Source organism: Bolinopsis microptera, chromosome 1 (genome assembly GCF_026151205.1).
Source record: "Bolinopsis microptera isolate Bmic1 chromosome 1, MBARI_Bmic_1.0, whole genome shotgun sequence".
Classification (NCBI taxonomy): domain Eukaryota; kingdom Metazoa; phylum Ctenophora; class Tentaculata; order Lobata; family Bolinopsidae; genus Bolinopsis; species Bolinopsis microptera.
Window position 1 is genome coordinate 8,390,395 of NC_087072.1, and position 24,890 is coordinate 8,415,284.

General features: G+C 38.2%; 3 protein-coding genes across 5 annotated transcripts in view; all 3 read left to right on the forward strand.

Moving 5' to 3' along the window:
* LOC134811746 (tektin-B1-like) overlaps positions 1–24,890 on the forward strand; it is a 74,764-nt gene that overhangs the window by 30,116 nt on the left and 19,758 nt on the right. The gene's annotated exons all lie outside the window — the stretch shown is intronic.
* Positions 4,958–18,647, forward strand: LOC134811778 (fibronectin type 3 and ankyrin repeat domains 1 protein-like). 3 transcript variants are annotated; one of them, XM_063818853.1, is made up of 15 exons: positions 4,958–5,024; positions 5,255–5,405; positions 6,051–6,175; positions 6,714–6,795; positions 7,061–7,135; positions 7,252–7,317; positions 8,118–8,206; positions 8,931–9,007; positions 12,584–12,664; positions 14,912–14,974; positions 15,217–15,294; positions 16,213–16,257; positions 16,406–16,459; positions 16,646–16,674; positions 18,125–18,647. In XM_063818853.1, exons 1-14 carry the CDS (start codon positions 5,018–5,020, stop codon positions 16,658–16,660), a joined length of 1,008 nt encoding a protein of 335 aa, XP_063674923.1. In that variant the 5' UTR covers positions 4,958–5,017; the 3' UTR covers positions 16,661–16,674; positions 18,125–18,647. The 3 variants fall into 3 exon arrangements, with proteins under 3 accessions (XP_063674923.1, XP_063674931.1, XP_063674914.1); XM_063818861.1 differs by having other exon boundaries at positions 16,646–16,678; positions 18,125–18,194; XM_063818844.1 differs by lacking the exon at positions 16,646–16,674 and having other exon boundaries at positions 18,125–18,646.
* On the forward strand, positions 20,163–23,068 carry LOC134812378 (zinc finger protein 74-like). Its single transcript, XM_063819811.1, has 7 exons — positions 20,163–20,385; positions 20,526–21,139; positions 21,302–21,585; positions 21,748–21,931; positions 22,117–22,258; positions 22,457–22,698; positions 23,036–23,068. Exons 1-7 carry the CDS (start codon positions 20,163–20,165, stop codon positions 23,066–23,068), a joined length of 1,722 nt encoding a protein of 573 aa, XP_063675881.1.

Below are 24,890 nucleotides of genomic sequence, written 5' to 3' on the forward strand. Positions count from 1 at the left end.
CCTCTTCGAAGCGATTGATCAGCAGGCTATTGATCTTCGGTTTTTCACCACTACAGAATGCACCATTGATTTTGTCCACTAGATTGGAGAAGCTAGTTGAAGCTAGTTGGCCATTGGATGACTTGGAGCCATTATACTTGTATGGTTCTCCCAAAGAATACACAGCACGAGCTCCCTCCACAACAAAATCCTCGTCAAGTGATTGGCAGGCAAGGAGGAGAGTTTCCTGCTCTTCTGTGGTAATAAACTCTTCTATAGCGCCTACAACTGGTTCTTCTTTTGATTGGAGATGCTCATTAGCTATTAGGTCTGGGCCAGGGGCAAGTGAAGAACTGGTAATTTGGACGTTTAAATGGTCAGCAGAAGCCAAAGAATTTCGCTCAAGAGTGTTCAAAGATTGTCTAATGGCTGTTAGCTCCTGATTCGTCTCCAGAGACTGCTTGGAATTTAGCTCCTGGAGATTCTTCTCTATTTTTTCCATGAGATCGTTGGTCTTGGAGGAAGATTGAGCACTTACTTGAGGAGTAGAAAAGTCCTGCAGTTGCTTTTTCAACACTTTAATCTGTTCTGTTAGGCCACTATCAGACTCAGAAACTTTTCCGAGTGTAGAGTCAACTGAAGTTTTCAGCTGCTTTAGATCTCCTTCCATCACTTCAACCCATGCTGGAGCAGTGCCCTTGTCACTTACCAGTAGGTGCTTGATATGGAGGTCAAGGTTCTGGATGGCAGCAATGCTGTCGTTTAGACTGTCAAAGTCAACCTTGGCAAGCTTTTCACCAAAAGCTGTGATGGTATTAAGCTTCTCTGTGGCAATAGCTGTCTCACACTGACTGTTAGATTTTTGAAGTGTCAGAGTGTTCCTACACACATAACACACATCTTCAGCAGTTTCGAATGTGGGGATTGGTGAAACCAAACAAAAAGGGCAGTGCCAATTGGTCATGCTGTTGACATTTTTCTGGTTGAGTCCATTCATAGTTAGACAGTCTATGTGCCAATATTGCGTAGCTTACTACTCAGCTTTAACATTTAATAAGTCTGTAACTGCATTCTGCAAACCGCAAAGCTCGCATGGTCTATAAATTGTAAATTTACAAATGTGTGGCAGTGTTGTATTGTTACATTTTAAGATAACTGATTTTGTTGGTTTTTAATAATTCTCTCGCCTTAAAATTATCGCGTGACTTTGGTTTTTATGGTTTTGCAGCCAAACAAAACGGTTTTAGATAAACCTTTATTAATCCAACCCTAACCCTAACCATAACACCGAAACTATTCAATATCCATAAACCTAACCACAACCTTGCTCTATCCAGAACCCTCTCACTCCCAGGAAACCTTACTGATAAGGGCCTAATTTCAGCAATAAAAGAAATAGAAAGTTCTGGTTTTCAACAAAATGTTCGTTTCGTAAAACTAAAGTTACCTCCCCAGGAGGAAAATTAGGGACATTATAGATTTTGAATTATCACGAAAAGTCTTATTTTGGGCTTTATAAAAGTGCGCAGCTTTAACTTTGCGGATTCCTGTTCTCCGATTGGCTGAATTGTATCACGTGGTATATAATAGTACATGGTGCAATTGTATTATTGGAATGTTTGCAGCGTGCAAATGCAATGAACTTTCGAACGCGCGCGGAGCTCAACAAGCTGGGAAGATGCAATCACCTGTAGTAATATTGCCAGCCAGTAAGGATTGCTGGGCTTGCAGTAGCGCGCGACAGCCGAAGGCGACACAGAATATATTACTTGTGAAACAAGCTTGTCATACGTTGTATGACCCGCCACGCACGAAGTGCGCGGCTCTCCTGTATCGTCGAAGACGATACAGTGAAGCGACCGTGGGGTCACCACGTGATACAAAAACAAGCGCATCACGAAGTACGCGTACTAGACTCATGGCTATATAATAGGTGAAACTACAACCCTAACCTACATGGGCTCTAATTATGAATTAACAATAGAATTCGTTTTAACTAGCCTGTCACGTGACAAAAACATGACAGTTTTTTGCCTATAACTCTCCAGAAAGCATTTTTTAACTCTACCTGCATCTACGGAATGGGGGTGATTCCTAAAATACACCGATTTTTAATTCTTTCATACCATCAGTGCTTTTCACAACAATTTAAAAATTGAGGCGAGCGATCGAGTTTGTAAAATTGTAATTTATTAAAACGTGCGCCGAGTTGGACGGTTTGAAACAAATATTTGAGTGTTTATGATTTATACATGTTTCGGCGGCGAAAAGTGTTAACGGGTGATACTCGTAAAATATCTGTTCCAGGACCGTCGACGAGTCCAACTCGGCGCGCGTCCTGGTAGGTTGTAGACCTACAACGAAAAGTGGCATGCAACGTATGTCAAGTTTATGACTATCACTTGATTCACGAATTTAATCCTTCGCATCTCGCCGATCTGTGGTTGCGAGAAGAATTATTGGATGCGCGGCGCGGCCCTTAACGGTGGTACTCGTAAAATATTTGTTCCATATAGGATCGTCGACGAGTCCAACTCGGCGCGCGCGCGTCCTGGTAGGTGGTAAACCTACAAAGCGGCCCAGTAGTGCATCGCGTTACAAGATTATCACCCGTTTAGATTTAGTGGGAGCTGATTTTGTTGCGTGTTATAAAAATATAAATATTGAAGGTTATTGTTTGAAATTGATTTTTTATATATACATATATGCGCTTTCATCAAATATTTATTATTAATTGAACATAGTTAAACTTGGCAATTTCCAAAGATGTTTATAAAATTGTGAGCCTCTGTCCTGTTATACATTTCAGAGTTTATTTATTGAAGGGGACCCCAAACCTTAATATTATTATCCTGAAATAACTGTGGTCAACAATCCACTTGATAAGGTTTTGTAGGTTTATAACCTACTGCAGGCCACGGGCCGAGTTGGACTAGTCGACGGTCCTGATATTTGAAACAAATATTTTACGAGTATCACCCGTTATATAAGATAAGGTTTTGTAGCTGACTGAGGTTATGCATCGTTTTTGCTGGTAATTGTGGTATATGGCAAATAGAATGCAGATGAGTATACTGAACTGTAATTTCACAATATGACTATGGTGTATGGAAGGTATCAGAGGCCTATGAAGTTAGATCTTCTGTATCTTTGGTTAAATTACGCTGTAAAAGTATCATCCTGGGATCTCAATCCATCAACAATAATAACACCTGGACTTACCACAACTTTCACATCGCCCCTCACTCAATCACAGACCAAACCATCTCATCACTCACTCACCAAATTGCCGACCCAATATCTATTGAAGTGGCGAAAATTTTCTAGACAAATGATATTTCGATATTATTGCTGCAGCAGATACAAATACCAACATTATTATATTCCCAAACGTTTGAACCTTTAAATTAACTAGGAAAGTCAATCCTCAACTTGACTTTTACTGTTTTAAACAGATATGATGATATTAATTTAATTTATTATTATTATTTTTTTTTACATACTCCTTCTTAGTATGGTGACTTGGGGTCCATAAATATAACAATACAAGCTGATAAACCAAAAAGAACAACTGGGGTAGGTAGGTAGCCCTGGTGGGTGCGTAAACTTTACGGTCTGCTCTCTCCAAGATCAGCCTGCTTCTCCATTTTACCGTGAAGCCTAATTTCTAGTTTTTATAAAATATACAATGCAAGTGCAGGTTTACTAATCTTAATCTACTTAACAACTCAATAGCCCAAGTCACCATACCCGTAGTATATTCCATGGTAATAGAAGAGCTTTAAAGTTTTTCAAATTGTTGCTATAATTGATTTAAATAAAAATTTGTTGTTTTCTTGAATTTGTTGTTTTCTTGATCTTCAGCCCACAGTTAAACTTTGTACAAATTCACAAAATTTGAATTCTCCCTCCCGAAAACCACATAGTAAATATACAGTAGATTATTTAAAATTTTCGCATTGCAGCGAATACGTTTGATCATCCAATGATATGCGAAACATCAGACAATCAAAAGATCAGACGATTCACGAATTTACAAAGTCAGAACGTGTTACTCTTGTGCTACCTACCTGCCCGGGTCAATAAAGCAGTCAAGCATCATGTATGTTAGGATGAGCATTCTCAACCAGCAGATGTGGGAAATCCCACGAAAGACAGAAACAGATCTAAAGAGACAATTATCAAAATCGGAAAAATAGACTCGAATTTGTTTATATAATTTTTAAAGCGTATGTTATTGCCCACGTTAAGGGGCTTGTTAATAATTAATTAAATTATTAGATTTAATAATAATAATTTTACGGCCATGTAGCGTAGTTGGTTAGAACGCCAGCTTTGCAATCGTGAGGTTGCGGGCTCAAATCTCACTGTCTGCCTGGTCGTGGGGTGAGCGTCGTTGACGTTCAGCTAAGGATCCTGAGTGGTCTATGCAGCACCCCTGTCTACTCAGCCGAATACTCGAGAAATCGGGTGTGAGGGTTAAATGAGGAGCTGCACATTGCAGCAAAGTCTCGGGCGAAGAAAGTATGGTATACACTACCTTAACCGTCACTGGCTAAAAACAAATCCTTCGGCTTCCTGTAATTGGCTGGTTGCACTTGTGTAACAATGTGGCTGTTGGAATACTCCGAAGTAAAATAAGTGTCTTGATAAAAAAATAATAAGGAATACAAATTTTACAAATTTGAATTTTGATCTTTATTACTGATTAAACATATCATATATAACCATAAAAGCCGCGCGTCGGCTGATTGCCTCAACTTGGATTAGTAGTAATTTCAGTTGACAGAAGCTGTTCAAGGACATGTCTGAAGGTAATGTGCTACCTACTTGACAGTGGCGTGACATGAAACGTTATGCCACTGTGATAAGCTATTATTTAATGATTGTATCCAACAGGTGTAATATTTCTTTTGGTTTTCTTCCTTATTGTGATTCCTGTTCTTTTAAATTGTTCTTTCTGTTCAAGTATTAACCCAATAGTTTTAGGCGATTGCTATGGCTATGGTGTAAGACATTTTCACTTTACATCTTCTAAATGACAGGTAATGCATTTATCACCTTAATGTGTCTTTATTTAAAAACATCACAAAAGCTTTATTGTACATCGATAAGTCATTATAATACACATTTTGATGACTTGCTCCTCCAGTTCTTAATTATCACATTCAACCAAACAGTTTTTAAATTTTTTAATGGATGAGAAAATAGAAAAGTTTTTTCTGTGATATGAATTTTTGAACTTAAATGGATTAAACAAAACTTTCTTTGACAGGGCTGGATAGGCCAAACCCTCCTGTACCGGGGAAAGTCACTCATCACAGTGCTGAGTTGTTCTGGAAAGTTCCAAAGTCAAAAGATGTTCGCATTTCAGTACTGATTCAACTATGTGCACCAAATGAAGAAGATTATGAGACTATCTATACGTCAGTTCTGTAATATTGGTTTATGACATATTTCTGATGTACACGCTATTTATCAGGAAATTAATGAAAATGTTGGCATATTTAAGTCAACTTTACAGTGCAATAATACAGGGTGTCCCAAAAAAGGCAACCAAGTTGCTTTTGTTAATAACTCGTCTCAGTTTCAAGTCATGTGCTATCATGCTCCAGAATATCCAGACGATCATGTAATCCATCTTGTCAATAGCTGCAAGATCTAATCAGCTCATAGGATCGGCTGACCACCTCATTAACTGATTAGGTGTCCGGTACTCAGCTGCATGCTAACGAGTCAGCAGCTCTGTTAGAGCCGATCAGGTATCAAATCAGCACATAACATCTGCTGCCCACAATCAATTGGTTGCCCTTTTTTGGGTCATCCTGTATATTGACTGGATGACACTGGGCCAGGGACAAAAGGATTTCGCGATTATTTTGGCCAAAAATCGTGGTACCGCGAAATTTAACAGGCTATACATTAAACTATACATAAAATTTGTCGCGGAGAATGGGAAATTTCGCGATTTCGTACATGCCGCGAAATCCTTTTGTCCCTGCACTGGGCCAATTAATTTTTAAGAGTATTGCACTATCAATGATTTTAAATCGAAGATATCTATCCCACAGAGGGTTTGGGAAGAAGACTGAAGTAAGAGATTTAACACACGAGACATGCTACAAGTTCAGATTGAGGTTTACAATGGGCGAAGAGAACAGTGACTGGAGTCCTGTAACCGAAGTCGTCACTAAAAGTAAGTTTAAATAGATTTTTTTCAATTATTGGCAATACGATGCAATAGATGCAAGGTGTGCCAAAAATGTTTCGTTTTCAAGGATATTTATTATTTAACGGTGTTTTGAGAGCAATTTCGCCTAAATCTTCACAATTCTGAGAAAAGCTACAATCTACTATTGATATGATCTTTGTAAAGCTGTGGTAATTTTTTGAAGCGCAATAAAAATGACTCTATTCATTATAAAATTTCATGAATTCGATTGTTTTTTTTTTTCGTCAGAAATGCTTTTGAATTCTGTGGCCCACAAATTTACATGACAATTCACAGTATATGTACGCGATCTGTTGATCATGCAATGGATCTGAACACATGAAAAAAAGATGCGATGCACATGATTAATGTATTGACTGATGAATATCAAGCATACATTTCATAGGCCAGAATTGCTTTTAATAAAATGGGCCTTTAAAAATTACTGTCAACATTGTTCACGTCGTCTAAAAACACTTCACACATATATGCATCTCTCTACATTTGAATTACCTCTCTTCAGATAAGCCCATGACAGGAGAAGACTTACACAGAGTGGTCACAACGAGAAGTGTTTCTGGATTAAAGAAACTTCTTGCTGACGAGTATGTTCACTCCGTGAAGATTGTTTCGTAAAATCTAATTACTCTGCACGTGTTAAAATTGTGTTAACAGAGACATAACACAGTTTGTTTATACAACATGTTAACATAGTTAGTTAACATGATATGAGCAATTCTCGAGCATGTAACTCAATCTGGGTGGCATGTTGATTTATAAATGAGAAAAATTAGTTACGGTTGATATCTGAAAGCTCTAGTTTCAGCGTCTGTCTGTGGTGGTATCTCCACTTCAAGTTCAATTTTTCAGGGATATTGCTATCAATGCGCCCGACAAAATGGGAAACTCGCCGTTAATGAATGCTTGTGTCAAGGGGTATGACGAGTAAGTATTGACTTATTATTGAGTTGGAGAAACGGCTGAAAAGTTTAAATTTCGTCCACCGAATAACATGTTATTTCGGAGTTAGTATTGATAAAAACTGATATAAATCCTTTCAGCATTGCTAAGATATTATTGGACCACAACGCAAACATGAAATACTCAAACTCTGCTGGAAAAGACAGGTAAAAATAAAGAAAATACTTTCTGGCATTGTTATTTTGAATTCTGACAAACTTATTTTGTATTACTTTACATCAAACACGAGGACCACTCACTGTCCGACATTTTCTATGCGGATTGTAGCTTGTATATGATAATGACGCTGTGAAATAAAAGTAAGAGTATTCTTTCGCCATTCCGACTAAAAAGTCGGCTCAGAGTTGAGATTTTGGTTACTACAATGGAGGAGGGATAATTAATCAATTAATTGCAGCGGTCTCTTCTCTACATTTTTACCTCATAACAATAAATTGTAATTATCACCGCATTCAATACATCTCATGTTACATGGTCTCGATCTCGTTCCCATTTCTATGGCCCATTATCAGACTCAGCCTACTTATCGCTGGTACTATACCGGTAGCATGTTACCTACACACACCTTCTTAGAATTGTCACACAAAATAACCAAGCCCCACTTATAGCTACTTTTGCATAATAGTTTTACGTTGTCATGGATACTGAAACTCTCTTATTAAGCATCCCTGGTAATATGTTTACCGTGGTTAATGGGTAACTTACTCAGTCCCAGTTGAAGTTCTGATTTTACCATTGGCTGGCGAGTGGCGACTGCTGCATCACTCACGCGATGATGTTGCCCTGAAATCGAGTGGCAATCCGATTATTACATTACAGATTCATTAAAACAATCGATATTGGATTGATAAAAACTCGATGTGGGTTGGGCATTCTCCTCATATCATATCACATTTACCAATGTTTTGTGATGAAGATTATATTAACATCAAACAATTGACGGCAGCTTGATGTTGGCGTGTTACCATGGAAACGTGAATTGTGTTGACGCGTTGGTGGAGTTCGGCGCTAAATGGACTGTAAAAGACAAGTCAGGTAAGTCAGGTAATTTCAGTACCCCCTGCTGAGCGCACTGCAGTCTACTCGATCGTGCGAGGTCGACTGAGGTGCGGACTGTGGGAGCTCGTGCGGGACTACACACTAAGCAATATATCTAGAAGCAATATCTATAGATTATCTAGAAGCAATATTAAGGAGCTAATATATCTAGAAGCAATATCTAGGAGCTAATATATTTAGGAGCTAATATATTTAGGAGCTAATATATTTAGGAGCTAATATATTTAGGAGCAATATTTAGAAGCTAATATATTTAGGAGCAATATTTAGAAGCTAATATATCTAGAAGCAATATTTAGGAGCTACTTGTATTCTACTCAATATACTGGCTCGGTGGAGCTTACTGGTAGCATGGAATACTTGTTTTCAAACATGACAGGCTAGGCTGTAAGTCAATCAATCAAGTGCAAGTAGTCCATTACGTCTGTGAAGTGCTGTCACGTCTGAAAACAAATCTGTTCTTTGCTTCTCAGTCAGTAAGGACCTATTCAGATTTACGAACATACTGAAGTTCATTCAATGTAATGTCCACAGTCCATATTGCAGTGTTCTAATAATAAGACCTTATTTACCAAACTAATAACCGAACAGCAGCATCTGCTAACGTTTTGCGGAGCTGGTATTTTGATTACTTTATTTCTACGTCTATCCGTGAGCCGGAGCATTAATCTTTATAATTAAAACACATTTTGCCTTTCAGGCGCTTCTCCGTTTCATTGGGCGATCGACGGAGGCCACACGAATGTTATCGAAAAGATCCTTGATGAAACGGACAACGTAAGACTGACTGTACATTTTACCTTCATTTGCAAATTGAAGGCCACGTTTCACTTTCATTACCCCGAACAGCTTGGCCTGAAGCGGCAGCTTGCTATTGTGAATTATTTACCGGGCGCTGCTTTCTGCAGAAACAAGAGTAATTAATTTTACGAAGCATGAGGTCCTTCGGTAATAGATTGTGGAATAATAAATATCTTTCTCCAGAACCAACCTCACTCCAAAGTTTTCACTCCAAAGTCTGTGTAAATATTGCTTGCAGAAATGGAGTATTAGTAGAACTGCTAATTTAATCGAAATTAATGATTTTAAAAATGGTCCAAAGATGATGGGATGCAAGTCGCCAGATTTCTTAAAAATTATTTTGACATAAGCATCTTTTATTTCCCACACATGTAGTTCAACTCACTGAATTTCGACCCACGATATTTTAGAGCATTTAGTGGAGTCATGTTGAAATGCGGTTAGGATATTGATGACTTGCAAGCACGACCTAAATTTAATATGTGCCAATTCGAGTTTTTAGACTGGTTCAGAATCTGAAAAGAAAGGGACGAGTTCCGCAGGTTCAATACAAAGCTGCCCCGAATTGGTTACATGTTGATTGTCGAGCAGTTGAGTGACACCTCTATAATCTGTACAGTGTGTTCCCACCTCGCAAACGTTAGGTAGTAGGAACTGAAGGTGTTCATCCAGTTGATACTGAGTCAACACTGGGCTGCTTTTAAGTTATAGTTTATTTCATGTTAATGCAAATAATTTCTTAATTCGATTCAAGATCAAGCCTCATCTGTATATTGATATTTTCAGAAAAAAAGTTCTATTTAATGTGATGAAATGTGGTGTTCAAATTATTTATGCAAAATTCACCTATATGATATTAAAATTGTACGTGGTATATTGTGCTAGATTGATGGGGAAATTTACAACCAATAATTCACAGATTTACGTTTATTCGTACAAGTCTCCTGGTTAAATCTACAGACTGAACATATAATACCGCTCATATTGGAGGTTAATACCGCTCATATCAGAAGTCTTATTTTACAATTGGCATGATCTGTGAATCAACGTGTTATCACAAAAATGTGGGATATCAATCTGCAATCTGCAATTGGTCATTGGACACCCAATTTAAACGAAATGAACTGGAGCCAATTGATAAAGAATGGAATTTAACATCAGTGGCTAAATTTTTAAGCGATTAAAAATTTAAAAAACTTATAGCGTTAATGCGAGCATTTTAGTTTATCGAATGAAGTGTTCATGTTAATAAACAGGAAATTCGTGTATTTGCTGTAACTACAATTTGCAACCTGATCAAACTGAATTTGAATAACCATTCATCCAACAAGCTATTGTTACAAATTCTATCTGGGATCCAATCCAAATTTCTTTGAATCAATCATAATTAAACATTCCAGACCACAAAGCCTCAAAATCAGCGGTGGTTTTAATGAAAAGAGGGTGGATTACAGTGTTAAACTCATTGTCCATTTGCATTGTTTAAAACAGAGTAACTTTGGCTGTCATATTAAAGATAAATAATCAAGCGTGCATGTTGCTCCAGTCAACACATTACATCAACTGTTTCTCCTTCACGTGAACAAAATTGGAAGACACTGCTGAGATTGCCGTGACATCGCAAGTATTCAGCACAGAATACTGCTATGTAAATCAGTAAACATGGCGCACACTTGAAGGCTTGCATGCGTCCAGAAATTGTTATCATGTTATGTGTGGCATCTGAAAACTAAAAGTCAATTTTGTGGCGTGAAGTGTGAGGTCAAAAGAAGAAGACGGGATCCGATCCAGAGACTGGTGGTTGGAATGCGGCTCACTTATAATCCCAGATGTAAACATGTAACATTGCTACAGTATGGTTGGAATGCGGCTCACTTATAATCCCAGATGTAAACATGTAACATTGCTACAGTATGGTTGGAATGCGGCTCACTTATAATCCCAGATGTAAACATGTAACATTGCTACAGTATGGTGGGAATGCGGCTCACTTATAATCCCAGATTGTAAACATGTAACATTGCTACAGTATGGTTGGAATGCGGCTCACTCATAATCCCAGATGTAAACATGTAACATTGCTACAGTATGGTTGGAATGCGGCTCACTTATAATCCCAGATGTAAACATGTAACATTGCTACAGTATGGTTGGAATGCGGCTCACTTATAATCCCAGATGTAAACATGTAACATTGCTACAGTATGGTTGGAATGCGGCTCACTCATAATCCCAGATGTAAACATGTAACATTGCTACAGTATGGTTGGAATGCGGCTCACTTATAATCCCAGATGTAAACATGTAACATTGTTACAGTATGGTTGGAATGCGGCTCACTTATAATCCCAGATGTAAACATGTAACATTGTTACAGTATGGTTGGAATGCGGCTCACTCATAATCCCAGATGTAAACATGTAACATTGCTACAGTATGGTTGGAATGCGGCTCACTTATAATCCCAGATGTAAACATGTAACATTGCTACAGTATGGTTGGAATGCGGCTCACTTATAATCCCAGATGTAAACACTAAACATGTAACATTGCTACAGTATGGTTGGAATGCGGCTCACTCATAATCCCAGATGTAAACATGTAACATTGCTACAGTATGGTTGGAATGCGGCTCACTTATAATCCCAGATGTAAACATGTAACATTGCTACAGTATGGTTGGAATGCGGCTCACTTATAATCCCAGATGTAAACATGTAACATTGCTACAGTATGGTTGGAATGCGGCTCACTTATAATCCCAGATGTAAACATGTAATATTGCTACAGTATGGTTGGAATGCGGCTCACTTATAATCCCAGATGTAAACATGTAACATTGCTACAGTATGGTTGGAATGCGGCTCACTTATAATCCCAGATGTAAACATGTAATATTGCTACAGTATGGTTGGAATGCGGCTCACTTATAATCCCAGATGTAAACATGTAACATTGCTACAGTATGGTTGGAATGCGGCTCACTTATAATCCCAGATGTAAACATGTAACATTGCTACAGTATGGTTGGAATGCGGCTCACTCATAATCCCAGATGTAAACATGTAACATTGCTACAGTATGGTTGGAATGCGGCTCACTCATAATCCCAGATGTAAACATGTAACATTGCTACAGTATGGTTGGAATGCGGCTCACTCATAATCCCAGATGTAAACATGTGATATTGCTACAGTATGATAATCTGGTATCTACAATGAAATACACTGCATAGTAGTTATTATCCTCATCCTTCAAACAAAGGGTCGGTTACCAGGGAGACATAAGACACATTGTATCAATAACCCTTGTAATGCAATTCGGGGCTCGACGAGGATTCCTACCACGGCTTACAAACAACTTGTTTAACAAATTATGTTTCCATTTAAACCCATTTATAATGAATATTGAACCAAAGATTTAGATCATAGATGTTTCGATCTGATTCCTTATTTTGATGGGACAGTAAAGCCCTAACCTCTTTGAGATCATCCCAAAACTCGAGCGAAAACCTAGCTGTTATTACAACTGTTTATTAAAATATTTTTTCAGGTGGATGATCCTGATTCTAGATCAGGCTGGTCACCCCTTATGAGACTTGTTACCGTAAATGGGAGCGTCAACATCGCTAAGGTAACTGTAACTCGTCATTCGGATCCTCTCTGTAAGATCAATCTCGTAATGATTCAAATAATGTTATAAAATTCGAATCATAATCATGTCACATAATCCATTATCATTAGAAAATTCTTCGAAATTTCAAATCTCTTCCCCTTAGTTAGCATAGAAAAACCCTTTAATATCAAGTTGGAAAATTCGTCCAAGCATCCTGCCTGAGGCCCTGAGGCCACACCTCCTAAATTGGAAACAAACTTTTAAGATCAAGATTATTTACACATTTGTGACCGCTTATGAATCATAGTATATAAATATATAATTTTAAATTAACTTACTACTAAGCACTAAGCAGAGGTTTAAACAAGAATTGCAGTTGCAACTTGCTAACATTGTTGCAGATTTACGTTCGACATTATCATCATTAATAATTGGCGTCGTCTTTCAGCCTAGGTTTCGTGGCGCGTTTATTAGCGAAACTCTATATCGTTTTCTTCTATCAATAGATTAGAATATTTACTGATTGTCAGATAATACCCTGTCGTGTGTCAAGCGAATATTTAATGTCGAAGTCAGTATCTTAAATTAATATGCTTGTTAAATTAAGAGTTAGCATACTTTCAGAAAGTTCAAATTGTCTCAGGAGTCATATTTTTGTTAGTATTATAATATAGATATCACTATATAAAGCGATCGTGTTATGAAATTGTTTTAACACGCTGTCGTCGTTCATACATGATAAATCCTTTTAATGCAGTATTTTAAAAAGTGTCGAACAACGTGCTTGTTTCAAAAGTTATTTATAATAAAGAAACGTGGTTGGAAAATATGTTTAAAATATGTACTCAGTTCTAGCTCACTTCCACCAATTCAATTAAGTCGCAGCTTCAAGAGTTAAGGACAGCTGCGCCGTAATGAAGCGTTATAAAGTTATAACACACATAACCCCGGCATGCGCAGGGATTATATTTCAATTTTTCCCGCGACGCGCGGGAAAAATTTATAATAATTTCGAGTGCGAAGCACGAGGGATTATTATGAAAATAACCCCGACATGCTTTAGCACGAGGGGTTATTTTAATATAACTTAAGCGTGCCGGTGTTATGTGTTATAAACCCCTCCGGGTTAGTGCTAGGATCAACAAATTTCATAATTCTAGCTATATGAGATCAGTATGGAAATATGAAATGGAATTGGGGAGTATATTATACTACCAAATAAATACAACTAAGGTACTATGACATTTGAAATTGGCGTTATATCTAAACATTATTCCTCAGTCAGAACGTTGAATGAATATCGATAAGGGGCGTCGAGTTAAGCCTGGCAAGCGATAAAAGGTGGAGCTAATAATGATATCGTGTCATGGACATGAAGTTCATCAAAGTAGACGACTATAATTCATGGCTTATATCAAACAGGGCAATTGCTACGACAAAATTAACTGGACAAATGTAACTGTCGAGACAATTTCTGGAACTGGTCCAAGTAATGTAAGAGTTTAAGTAATGTAAGCCATAAGCAGTGTGCTGGAGTTTTGCCAGCGCCTGCAGTAAGACCGATACGTAGATCAAGTGTATTTACAGTTCTTACGTTAAGCCATAGGTCACGTGACATTTTTTACCAATGCGCCCCGTAGTAGTTAGTCACGTGATACACGTCATCAAAACACGTGACAGTGCGCGGTTGAAATTCTCATGGAATATCAAAACAAAACAAATCTTGTTGAGCCAAATTAGCGGGGCGGGATTATAGAAGCTGTGCCGGGGTTATCTATTCAGCGGGAAAAAACTAACAGCGGGAGCCGGGATTATCATAATCTATCTAGCGGGAGCCGGGATTATCAGAATCTTATTCTAACCCGGAGGGGTTTATATATATATAATGATAATCTCTTCATACGGTTGGCGATGTGAATATATCTAAACACACGTACCGACTTTAAACGTTTTATTTATGAGGCAAAGCCATAAAAAGAAATAAAAATCATCAGAAATCCCCTGAATCCAAAAGATGTGATTTTACCGGTTTCAGTCATACGTCCCAAACCTTAGGTGCAATATTTTATCATATTATAATATGCACAATTGCTAACGTCCAACGATTATGGCACCATCCTGTGCCACAGTCTGATTAAATTACGGAGACCAGTGTCTTCTCGTTATGGTTACAGAGTACATACAGTTGACCTTCTCTCGATATATATTGCCCAGTATTCTCAATTATGTAATTTTACACAAAGTGTACGCCCGCTCTAATTTCAGATGCTCATCGATAAAGGGGCTGACGTCAACTTCAAAGACCTCTCTGGCAAACCTGTTCTGATGGTAGGAAATTATGACTTTGATTTGAACCAATGTTTGATTTCTGCTTTCTTAAAGACCGATCTTCCATTCGGTATGCGTGCATTTAAATAGACATGCGTGCAATTAAATGACGTAAATCGTACCCACTGTTTTCTAGCTCGATTTTTTTGAGGGAAATTCACATCACCTCCCCATGGTTACCTTCATTTATGCACTGAAATATGCGAGGTCGTAAATGTGAAATACAACTCTGACATTCTCAGGCAGCCTGTCTGAACGGTAACAAGGCGATGGTGGAACTGCTGGTAGAAAATGGAGCAGATCTGTGGACAGAAAATGAGGTCTGTTTGTTGTATCTTGTAACGTTACCCGCCTAAAACTTTCAATCACTTGATTAGTATTCAGAGGGCACTTCCCATATTTCTTACAATCCCTTTGTCTTGGGACTAACTGCCCGTCCTTTTTCGGGTCAAGTTCACGGAATTAAGACTGGAAAGGGTTGTTCCGGATAGCATTTAATTGAATTTTGTCTTCTGTATTTAGCCGATGCCCCCAAATTCTTATCAAATACGCAAGTAGTTCTGTAGTCTCTGAAATATATGGAACGCGCGAACATCATTTTGCTGCTACTTTTTAATCGTTAAGAGCCAGCCTAACAGTTGTGTCAGTGCGCGGCTCTCATATTATCAGTCATTAAATTATATTATTTCAATGCGTATTTACTAATATATAATTGAAACTCGAGAATTGAATTGCGGTATGCGGTGAAAAAAAGCTTCATGTGAAGATGATGATCAGTGCCTAGCTCCATCATGTGAAACCACTAGTTCGCTGTTATTCTTCAGTTTCATTCATACAGTAAAGCTCTCTGATTGGCAAAGTTAGAGCACTCTGCATAACAATTCTTACCAGTTGTATATGGTTAAGTAGATAATAGACTTTGTCATTGACCATTCATTGGTCTATAGAACTGCATATGTTGTTAGTAAAGGGCGGTTTGAAGTATAGAAGGACACATACATATTAGTTACATATTAATCTAACATATAACATATTCTAACATATAGGTATAATTTCAGTATATAACGACCTTCACAATTCTTTATCAATAATCAATATCCACTATCCAGAGTTATTTCTATCATTACCATTCGTCTTTTATCAGTTATCAGGCACCTTTCTCGGTGCCTGGTTTTTGGTTGGGTTTAACTTGAAAATAAATCGTCATTATTTACTGAACTCATTTTCGATTATTTCAGTTTGGCAAGACAGCTTACGACATGGCGAAGGCTTTTGAACGAAGGGTGAGTCTTTAAAATATTTCATGAGCAACCCCCAGGACTAAGTAGGAAATGTTAATCTAGTTAACCCGCCTTTATATTTACGGCCAAGTGCAGCTTTTCTATCTCTCATTTAAACTCTTAATCTTTGACTTTATTTTATACCCTTCAGGCAGTGATGAAGTACATTGAAGAAATGGAGACCATATACCCCCGCCCCCCATCGGTACATGAACAATCTAATCAAAATATCAACGTAGAACAAATATAGAATGAGAGGGGCTTTAATACCAGCTCTTTATTTATTATCTTTATCAGAACTCTTTCACAGAGTTGTTAGTGGGTATTTCAGTTTATTTTAAAACATCAGGCTGACTTTTAAACCCTTTAATTTTATATGCTTTCTCTGTAGGTATACGAATCATGACCATGAAGTAGATAGTAGGTTTCAGTGCTCTTCGTGTTGTAACTTAATTAAATATTTTCATGAAAATACTTATTTTAAACAAACGTGAGAATGAAGGAATGTTTGGAATAAATGTGCTGATGTTGCATGATTTTGGTTTGAATCTGGCTGTTGAGATGGAAAAGGCCTCATTAAAATCGATCAATTAATCAATCAATAAGGTGATCAATAAAAAATTCGATCAAGTAAGTAGACGATCAATAAGTCAATCATCCGAATTCATTTCGGATAAAATCACGATAGAAAAATATTTTCACCCCCATCTACCACTATGAACATCTTTAGTAAATGGCTTACTCCTGCTTTTTTAAGTTGGATGGCAAGACGCTGTCACGCTGTGGCAACAGGAAGGAACGCGGTAAACACTAAACGCTATTTATGTGTGTGCTATAATACCTTGCCGTTACTTGTGAAGCCCGCATCACGTAGACTCTCATTTAAGCTTTCGTCAAATTCAGCATCTTTACTCTTCAACATCATAAGATTTAATTCCGCAATTAAATTAAGAATTAGCTTTTGCATGATGTCGATTTTATGATCTGCGCAGGCTAACGAACATACCTTCAACGGTGGTTTAACAGCACTCAGCAGCAATAGTAGTCATTGCTGTCGTTATTGGCTAAATAAAATGACAGTCTGGACAACGAGTCCACGCGGGTCAGGTGACTCAAGTTACGTCTAATTCAACGTGCCCTCATACACTTCGCAGCTTAAAGGAAATATTTGTATGTATTGCATGAAACATGAAAACTCGAAGAACGTGTTAATATATAAATGGTTTTTATCGTTTCCGACATTTGAGGGGTGAAATGTCCGGTCCCCTCGTCAAAATGTCAATTTAAGAAATTAACGATAACGAAGTAAATTGTTTGTTGTGCCAGCATATGCTCCAACAAGCCTCTTAATTGATGTTGTTGTTCTTTAGTGTGATGATGGTTTGAAATGCATGATGCTACAATTTAGCCAGCTGTAATGCATAAAAAAAATCAATGTTTCTTGGAATTTTGGCCTATAGATTTTCTTTAAGAGACAGTCATTGAACGAATTTTCCTATTTTTGTATTATAAACTGGCTGATAATTTCGGGACATATATTTTAACATAAGGTGATCATTTGCCTTGCAGCACGGTAATCGATTACCCGTACGTGACTAACTCAACAGTTAAACTAAAAATTTAGGGAAAACACCTTGGCCTTCTGCATTCTGACTGCTGGCTAAGTACTAACTGATTAAAAAAAAAACCATAAATATACGCATGTTCCGAACCTTTTTAATCTTTTTGTGGATTCCTTTTTATAGAATAAGATAATATGATCTCTGATTTCAAATTATAGATCTGCAAGAGCCATCTAGCACGAGTTTATCTGTCTTAGCCTCTCACCCTAAAGCTAACCAACCACACATCTAATACACAACAATTTCAGATGAGACTGCAGGCGTATCTTGTGGATTCTCCCGGTTCGCAGATCAAGAGTTGTCCTAGTTCTCCAGCCCTGGGCAGGGCCAAATCCAACATCCAGAGGAGCCTGACCCCTACCCCCTTTTCCAGTCTCTCCAGTAGATCAATGACTAATGGTCGAAACTGAAATTGGGATTTTCTTCTCAGGACAGAAGTTGTCTATTTATTTGTGACAATATATTTGTCAATACAATGTCAACAGATTCAGTGTCGTTGGCACAGTGTCATATAATAAATAAATTTTGATTGAGTGTGTCTAACATTATATTTAGTTTTATGATTATGACATTTAGTAGATTTCCCGGATTGGTTTTTTTCTTGGTGCTATGAAAGTGATTTAAACAGTCTACATTTGGAGGTAAAGGCCGGGCCTTATCTAAATTGATTTAACCTATACATCATTCATGACAGATAGACATTTTGAGAACAATACGTTTACGTAGCAATGTAGTTGATATCTTATTTGTTTCATTTTATTAACATTGACAAAAGTAATATTTCACTGAACGTAAACTATTACAATATCAGAAGAAAGTAAAGGGGATTATAAACCAAACATCAAAGATTGAATAATTAAGGATTTTAGAATTCAGCTTTCACATTAAACTATTGCGGCCCGAAATTAGAATCTGGTGATCTGTGTGAATCGAATAATGCACCTCTCGACAATATTCAGCACCGGATCTAACCCTTCCTTCCGTTTTCAGAACCAAGCTAATTAATCTCGTCCTTTGGCTGATAGACGATCCGAAAAACTCTCCACTCTGGTAAGTTGAGTACTTAAGTAGTAAGTGCCATTAATTGATTTTAAGTATCTGAGGTTCTCCTTTCCAGATCTCACCCCGGCCCCACACGGGACTCCCAGAAATTGTTCGTTAGGCACCACCACCGACCAGTATTCTACCATTCTGCCCACTTTCTGAACAAGAAAATTTCGTTTAATCTATAGGCTAATGTTGAGAGAGACCAATTTACAGCTGTCATCAATTCTATGTGAGTAGGAAGAGGAGAGCGGGGGCGGATGATGATGTTGTAGGACCGTACTATAACGTAGTGCAAAATTACCGAGCCGCCAGTATTGTCCGCACATTAGTCAACTATTTCCAGCGCGTGTCGTTAATCGAACTCCGGATTAGCCGCCCGATAAACTAGAATTGTTCTTTTTCCGTGAGGCTACGATTATACATGGCACCTACTAAAATTTATTTTCATGTAATGCAGGTCCTGGTGCTACTAGAGTCGGGGAGGTAATTCTGGAACACCTTCTCGCGTGCACACGGCACGTGTCAAACTATCCCGCATCTACATTTTACTTGATTTCATTTAGTACTTCTAGTAGCTGAAACTCTCCCTTTGCAGACTTTAAATGATTCATTGTTCGGGAACGACAATAGCAATCAGGGTCAGATAGCTGTTTTTAGCGAAGCCAATATCCCACGTGATATTACATGCCTTTATTTCTCAAATATCAGACAAATTTTTGCAAATCTCGATATTTGAGTTATTGTATCGAGTGTACTATTTTATTTTTCGGACAATATCGTTTTGAAACGCTGCGACGCAGCATCGATCAGAAGTAAAAACCATTGATCGCAATTTATTTGCCAATTGTTTGTAAAAATCTGAGACACGGTCCATTGTAGTAGCTCGATGTCCAATCAAAATTCGATTTTCTTCCACTCCGTGTCAAATTTTGTGATTTCAGCCGGCCCCAGAATATATCTTTTTTGCTCCATACACCTAATTGAAGTAATCATATTAGATTTATATAACTCTCTCGCTTGTTCTCTAGGATCCAGCTCGTGCACCAACAACCTGATGTTACTTAAATTTCGTTGGGACCAATTTGATTTTCACGCGAACTTTGCGGAGATTGCGCAGTACTCCACATTGTTGAAGTTGAACTATTCATTTTTAGAATTTTTAGAACTGCTGTTCATTTGCAAGATAGCAATCTCAGTCAGTCCTCCTTATCGCCAATTTTCAGTTTAATGATGATGAGTATGACGACTTGGCTACCGACGAAGGACGACCAGGCACTGCTCTACTCCCTGATCTGCAGCCAGCTCGAGATGGACGGATTCACCAAGAGCTCCGGTTGTTTGAAGGAGGAGATGCCTGGACTACCCACTTCTTTGGTCTTTCCGGGGAATAAGCTGGAGGAGCTAGTCCAGTTGTGTGTCGGCATCAAGAAACACATCGACAGTCACCTGATCGCTGCGCAAGGTAAGGATCTCTAAATAATGCTCGAATTCGTTTAAGGGAATTGCGATCTTCTTTATACCGTTTTAACTTTTTAAAGTTGACTCATCAATCATCATTCATCGCACCAAAGAACTATTTTCCATAAACTGACATCTATTCAGGACACGAAACACTGCAGCCCACCTCCACTTTCCACTCTCCTACAGTCAGTACTTCTTCTTCCTTCTCTCCTGTCGTAAGCACTTCTTCTCCATTCTCTTCTACCGTTAGCACCTCAGACCCTATACATATGGAGATCAAATCAGAACCCATCACTGAGAGGCCTGATGCTGTTATATCTCCACCACGAGACTCACCCACTCTGTCATCAAACCCTAACATTTCAACGGAGTGTGACGTGACTTCCACTGAAGGCATTGGATCGACAACTTCCGATGAAAAGTTGGTGATAAGCTCAACTAATAACAAAATGCTGGCGTCACCAGACAGAAGTTTTCAGGTTCCTTCAAGCGAGGTGAGAACACCAGATAACGGTATGTTAGCACCTGATAACGGTATGTTAGCACCTGATAATGGTCTCTTAGCGCCTGGTGATGGTCTGTTAGCGTCTGGTGATGGTCTGTTAGCGTCTGGTGATGGTCTGTTAGCGTCTGGTGATGCACTGCAATCACAACTATCATCTGTGTTCATGTCACCTGGTCCCTCACCAACACCACTGAAGCAACCTGGTGTCACTCATGAGAACAATCCTGCGGATATAGCTCTTCATATTCAGGTAATATTTCTGTAGCTATCTGAATTACAATATGAAAATACAAATCCTTCCTTAAGATTTCACGTACTAATTTGTTGAATAAAATCTTTCATTTTCCTAGCAGGCTAGGATCAATAATTATAAACTATCGATTGTCGATTGACATTTTAAAATCTCCTCCAGAGACTGATCGGAGAGGAGATGATGAAAAGAAGATTAATAGGAGGAGAAAGCAACAGTCTGTTACTAAAAGGTCTCACGAACTCTCAGAACCGATCATTTCTACCAACTCCTGCTGCAGCTGTGAGAGGTCTCTCCTTCGACATGTCACTGCTGAGTCAAAACTTTGCTAACCACCCCCTCCTTGCCATGGTTCATAATTTGAACAACCCTCCTCCACCTGCGCGTACAACCACTACTACGCCTACTGCTAAAGGAACCAAAAGTACGCGTCCTCCCAAACCAGGGTAAGATATTACTCTAAACTTATCTATTTCATGTTTGAGATGACCTGATTAGATTTGCAAGATGGTTTGATCTATCTGCTTTCAGAGCTATTTACCATAACACAAGAAGTTATCGACTATAGTTACTTCTCAGTCCATGTTCTAAATTGAAAATTCATCCAGGTCCTTGTGTCGGTTTTGTGGGAAAATTTTCTCACAACAAAGTGCTCTTCTTGTTCACGAGAGAATACACACGGGAGAAAAGCCCTACCATTGTCACTACTGCGACAAAGCTTTTACTCAGATCTCTAATCTGAAGTGCCACGAACGCCTACATACCGGAGAAAAACCTTACCGATGCACTGAGGTATAGTTCAATTCATATCTGTGATATCTTACATTGTTATATATCACGTTCCTGCCTCTCTTTTCGACTATCTCCATACCAAATCCTGCTTGCAACATCGGTTGTAAAAGGCAAACACCTGTTAACCAAATGGACAGATTTTTCATTCGGTTTTACTGACAAAATAGTAACTTTGATATCCGTAGTGTGGAAAGAGATTTACCCAAAGTGCGAGTCTACGATGCCACATGAGATCCCATACTGGGGAGCGACCCTACGTTTGCAAGTACTGTAACAAGAGATTTACCCAGCCAGCATCTCTCCAGCATCACATCCGCATCCACACTGGTAAGATATCTTTCTTTCACCTAACCATTTTGGGATGCTTTGATTTGTCCGTTTAGCATTAAACAGATTGGGATCTCTTTTATGGACTAATTAATCGACTGATAGACTAATTAATAGAAAAATATGCAATCGTTTGAGCTGCAATAACTGCCAATATATCAACTAATACTCTTGAAATGATGGCGCATATTTCAACAGGAGAGAAGCCCTACAAATGCGAGGAGTGCAATAAGTGTTTCACCCAGCCGTCCTCGCTGGTGGTGCATCGCCGCCTCCACACTGGCGAGCGTCCCTTCGTCTGTCAGATCTGTGGTAAGAGCTACACTCAGGCCATGCCTCTGAAGGAGCACATGAAAACTCACCATGTCCAGGACAAATCCCCGCTCTCCTTCAACATCGGACAACCCTTCTCGTTGCAGCCGCAGGAGAAACGTTTCAAGGTAAGTGCTCGGAGAAACGGTGTGGTTTCATTCTAAAATCTTCAAATTGGGCCAATGCATTTATCGCTAAGTTTTTCAGATTTGATTGACCGAATCTGATGAGACTATAACTCGATAGAACCCCTCGAAACTGATACCATTGTACAACATCAGTGGGGCTATTATGGAGTTCTGTGAATAGATTGTGCTACTAAATACCTGACTGATGTTATAGAGTGGTTACATAATTTTGCTTACTTAGATTTGGCTGATCATCATTATAATTGATCAACAGTTTCCCTTTCAAAAATATTTACTGAGGATTGATTTGATTATTTTGATAATAAAACCTTTACAGACAGAAGAGAAAGAACCAGTGAAGATGGAATAAATACAATTCAGTTATCAAGCCACTGATAAGGCATATATGATGAACGTTTTTGGATCTATTCTATGATCACAAACATAACCGGCAGATGACAGCTTTTATCGAGAGTAAAAGATGCTGGCAGTAACTTTTATATAAGAATTTGTTTATTAGCTGGTTGGACTTTTCTACAGCATTGAATATTTATCAACGGGAGTCCTCAACATGCTTTGGTCATACATCCGGATCCCGACGGCACTGTCGCGGCACTCTCGTGGAACTGTCGTGGCACTCTCGTAGCACTCTCAGTCTCATGGCACTGTCGAGGCAGTGCCATCAGGTATACGGATGTATGACCCATGCTTTTTCTCATTTGGGCCGATTTTCAAGCTTAAGTGTACCTATCAGGCTAATAGCAACGAAAATTTACCTTATTGTTATTATTTTCAACTTCTCAGATAGGATAGTAGTGATAATATGATAATAGAGTCTAGTGATCCCAGTAAATATTTATTCGATTATCGTGTATTGTGTATGCTAGCTAGTTTTCTGTAGATTGGGGTTCCTGCTAGTTTTAATTCTTAATTGGTTTTTAAGCATAGCGAATTGAATTGTGTCTTTGATAGCTTTTTACAGTGATACTGGGCAATGTGCCAATTATGTAGTCCTTTTTTGGTCGAACCTGCTCTCTTTTTTGCGCTCATTGTCCATAGTCCGCTTAGCTAAATTTGTTGACGATTTTATTACTTGTTAAGCAGTATTCTGTGAGGTTTGGTTGGTGAGGTGTGCAATAGCAAATAGATTTAAATCTTAACATCTGCTAAGATTTAATTTTGTTTACCTTTACGAAGTTATTATATACTATATTGGATAATCCAGTGCGGTATTATTATAATTATTTAATGTTTAAATTGAAAAGCGTTATATTAACATGGATTAAAACGTTTATCACTAGCATTATTTAGCTGATATGGAAGGATCCTGTGAGGTAATTTTAATAATCTGTTTTGTTATTAGACTCTCAGACTTGTACGTTGTAGTACGCGTATTTAAAAAGTTGTACTTGTTTGCGTTGGAATTGGAATTAAAGTAAAATACGACACTAAAATTTCATGAATGTATCCATGGCATGATTAAAAATATCAAATCGATTGTCTGAGAAAGATCATTGTATTTACTTTGCAGGTGTCATGTGAAAAGGCATTGGCCATTCTGGGAGCTTGACTAAATACTCAATACTGCTGCGCTCGATGTAGCTTTGCCTATAGCCATCAACATTTTATCTGCAGTAGCTTTGCAATTGCATTTCTTTATATTTAATATTTCTTGCAAATTGGTTAACAATAATTTTGATTTTGAAAATGTATGATTACTTTTCACCTAATACATAATATATAATAAAATAAAATAAAATTTTACATTTTCCTAATAAAGTAACCGCAAAGTTATTCCGCCATATCTTCAACAATATAGACATTAAAGTTAAACATTCGTGCATAATTGATTGCTTGACGATGCAATGTCAACCCATCGAGATCGTTCCTCTGCGAAGCAAAGCAGCAATTTCTGCGCGCTGCGATCGTTATTATTATCTAGTAAACCACGTGAAAACAAATTTTAGGAAAATTCTTGTGAAAAGGCCCTTTGGGCATGAAAGTGATCCAAATCGGTGTATTTTTGGACGCTGATTCCGAATCACCCACCATGACGTAGGGTTAAAATGCTTCCCAGGAGAGTTATGGGCAAAAAAACCGTTTTGGTCACGTGACAGGCTAGTAAAATACGAATTCGATTGTTTAGGGCTCGGGTTAAGGTTAGGATTGTGGTAAGGGTTATGGTTAGCTTC

Bases quoted from the DNA above. Each gene is read 5' to 3' on its own strand.
- LOC134811778 (XM_063818844.1), top strand. The intron at 6,796-7,060 runs GTATGTTCACTC...TCAATTTTTCAG, and splicing joins AAGAAACTTCTTGCTGACGA to GGATATTGCTATCAATGCGC. The intron at 14,975-15,216 runs GTAGGAAATTAT...TGACATTCTCAG, and splicing joins CTGGCAAACCTGTTCTGATG to GCAGCCTGTCTGAACGGTAA.
- LOC134812378 (XM_063819811.1), top strand. From the start codon at position 20,163: ATGACGACTTGGCTACCGACGAAGGACGACCAGGCACTGCTCTACTCC. The intron at 20,386-20,525 runs GTAAGGATCTCT...ACATCTATTCAG, and splicing joins TCACCTGATCGCTGCGCAAG to GACACGAAACACTGCAGCCC. The intron at 21,140-21,301 runs GTAATATTTCTG...AATCTCCTCCAG, and splicing joins ATATAGCTCTTCATATTCAG to AGACTGATCGGAGAGGAGAT.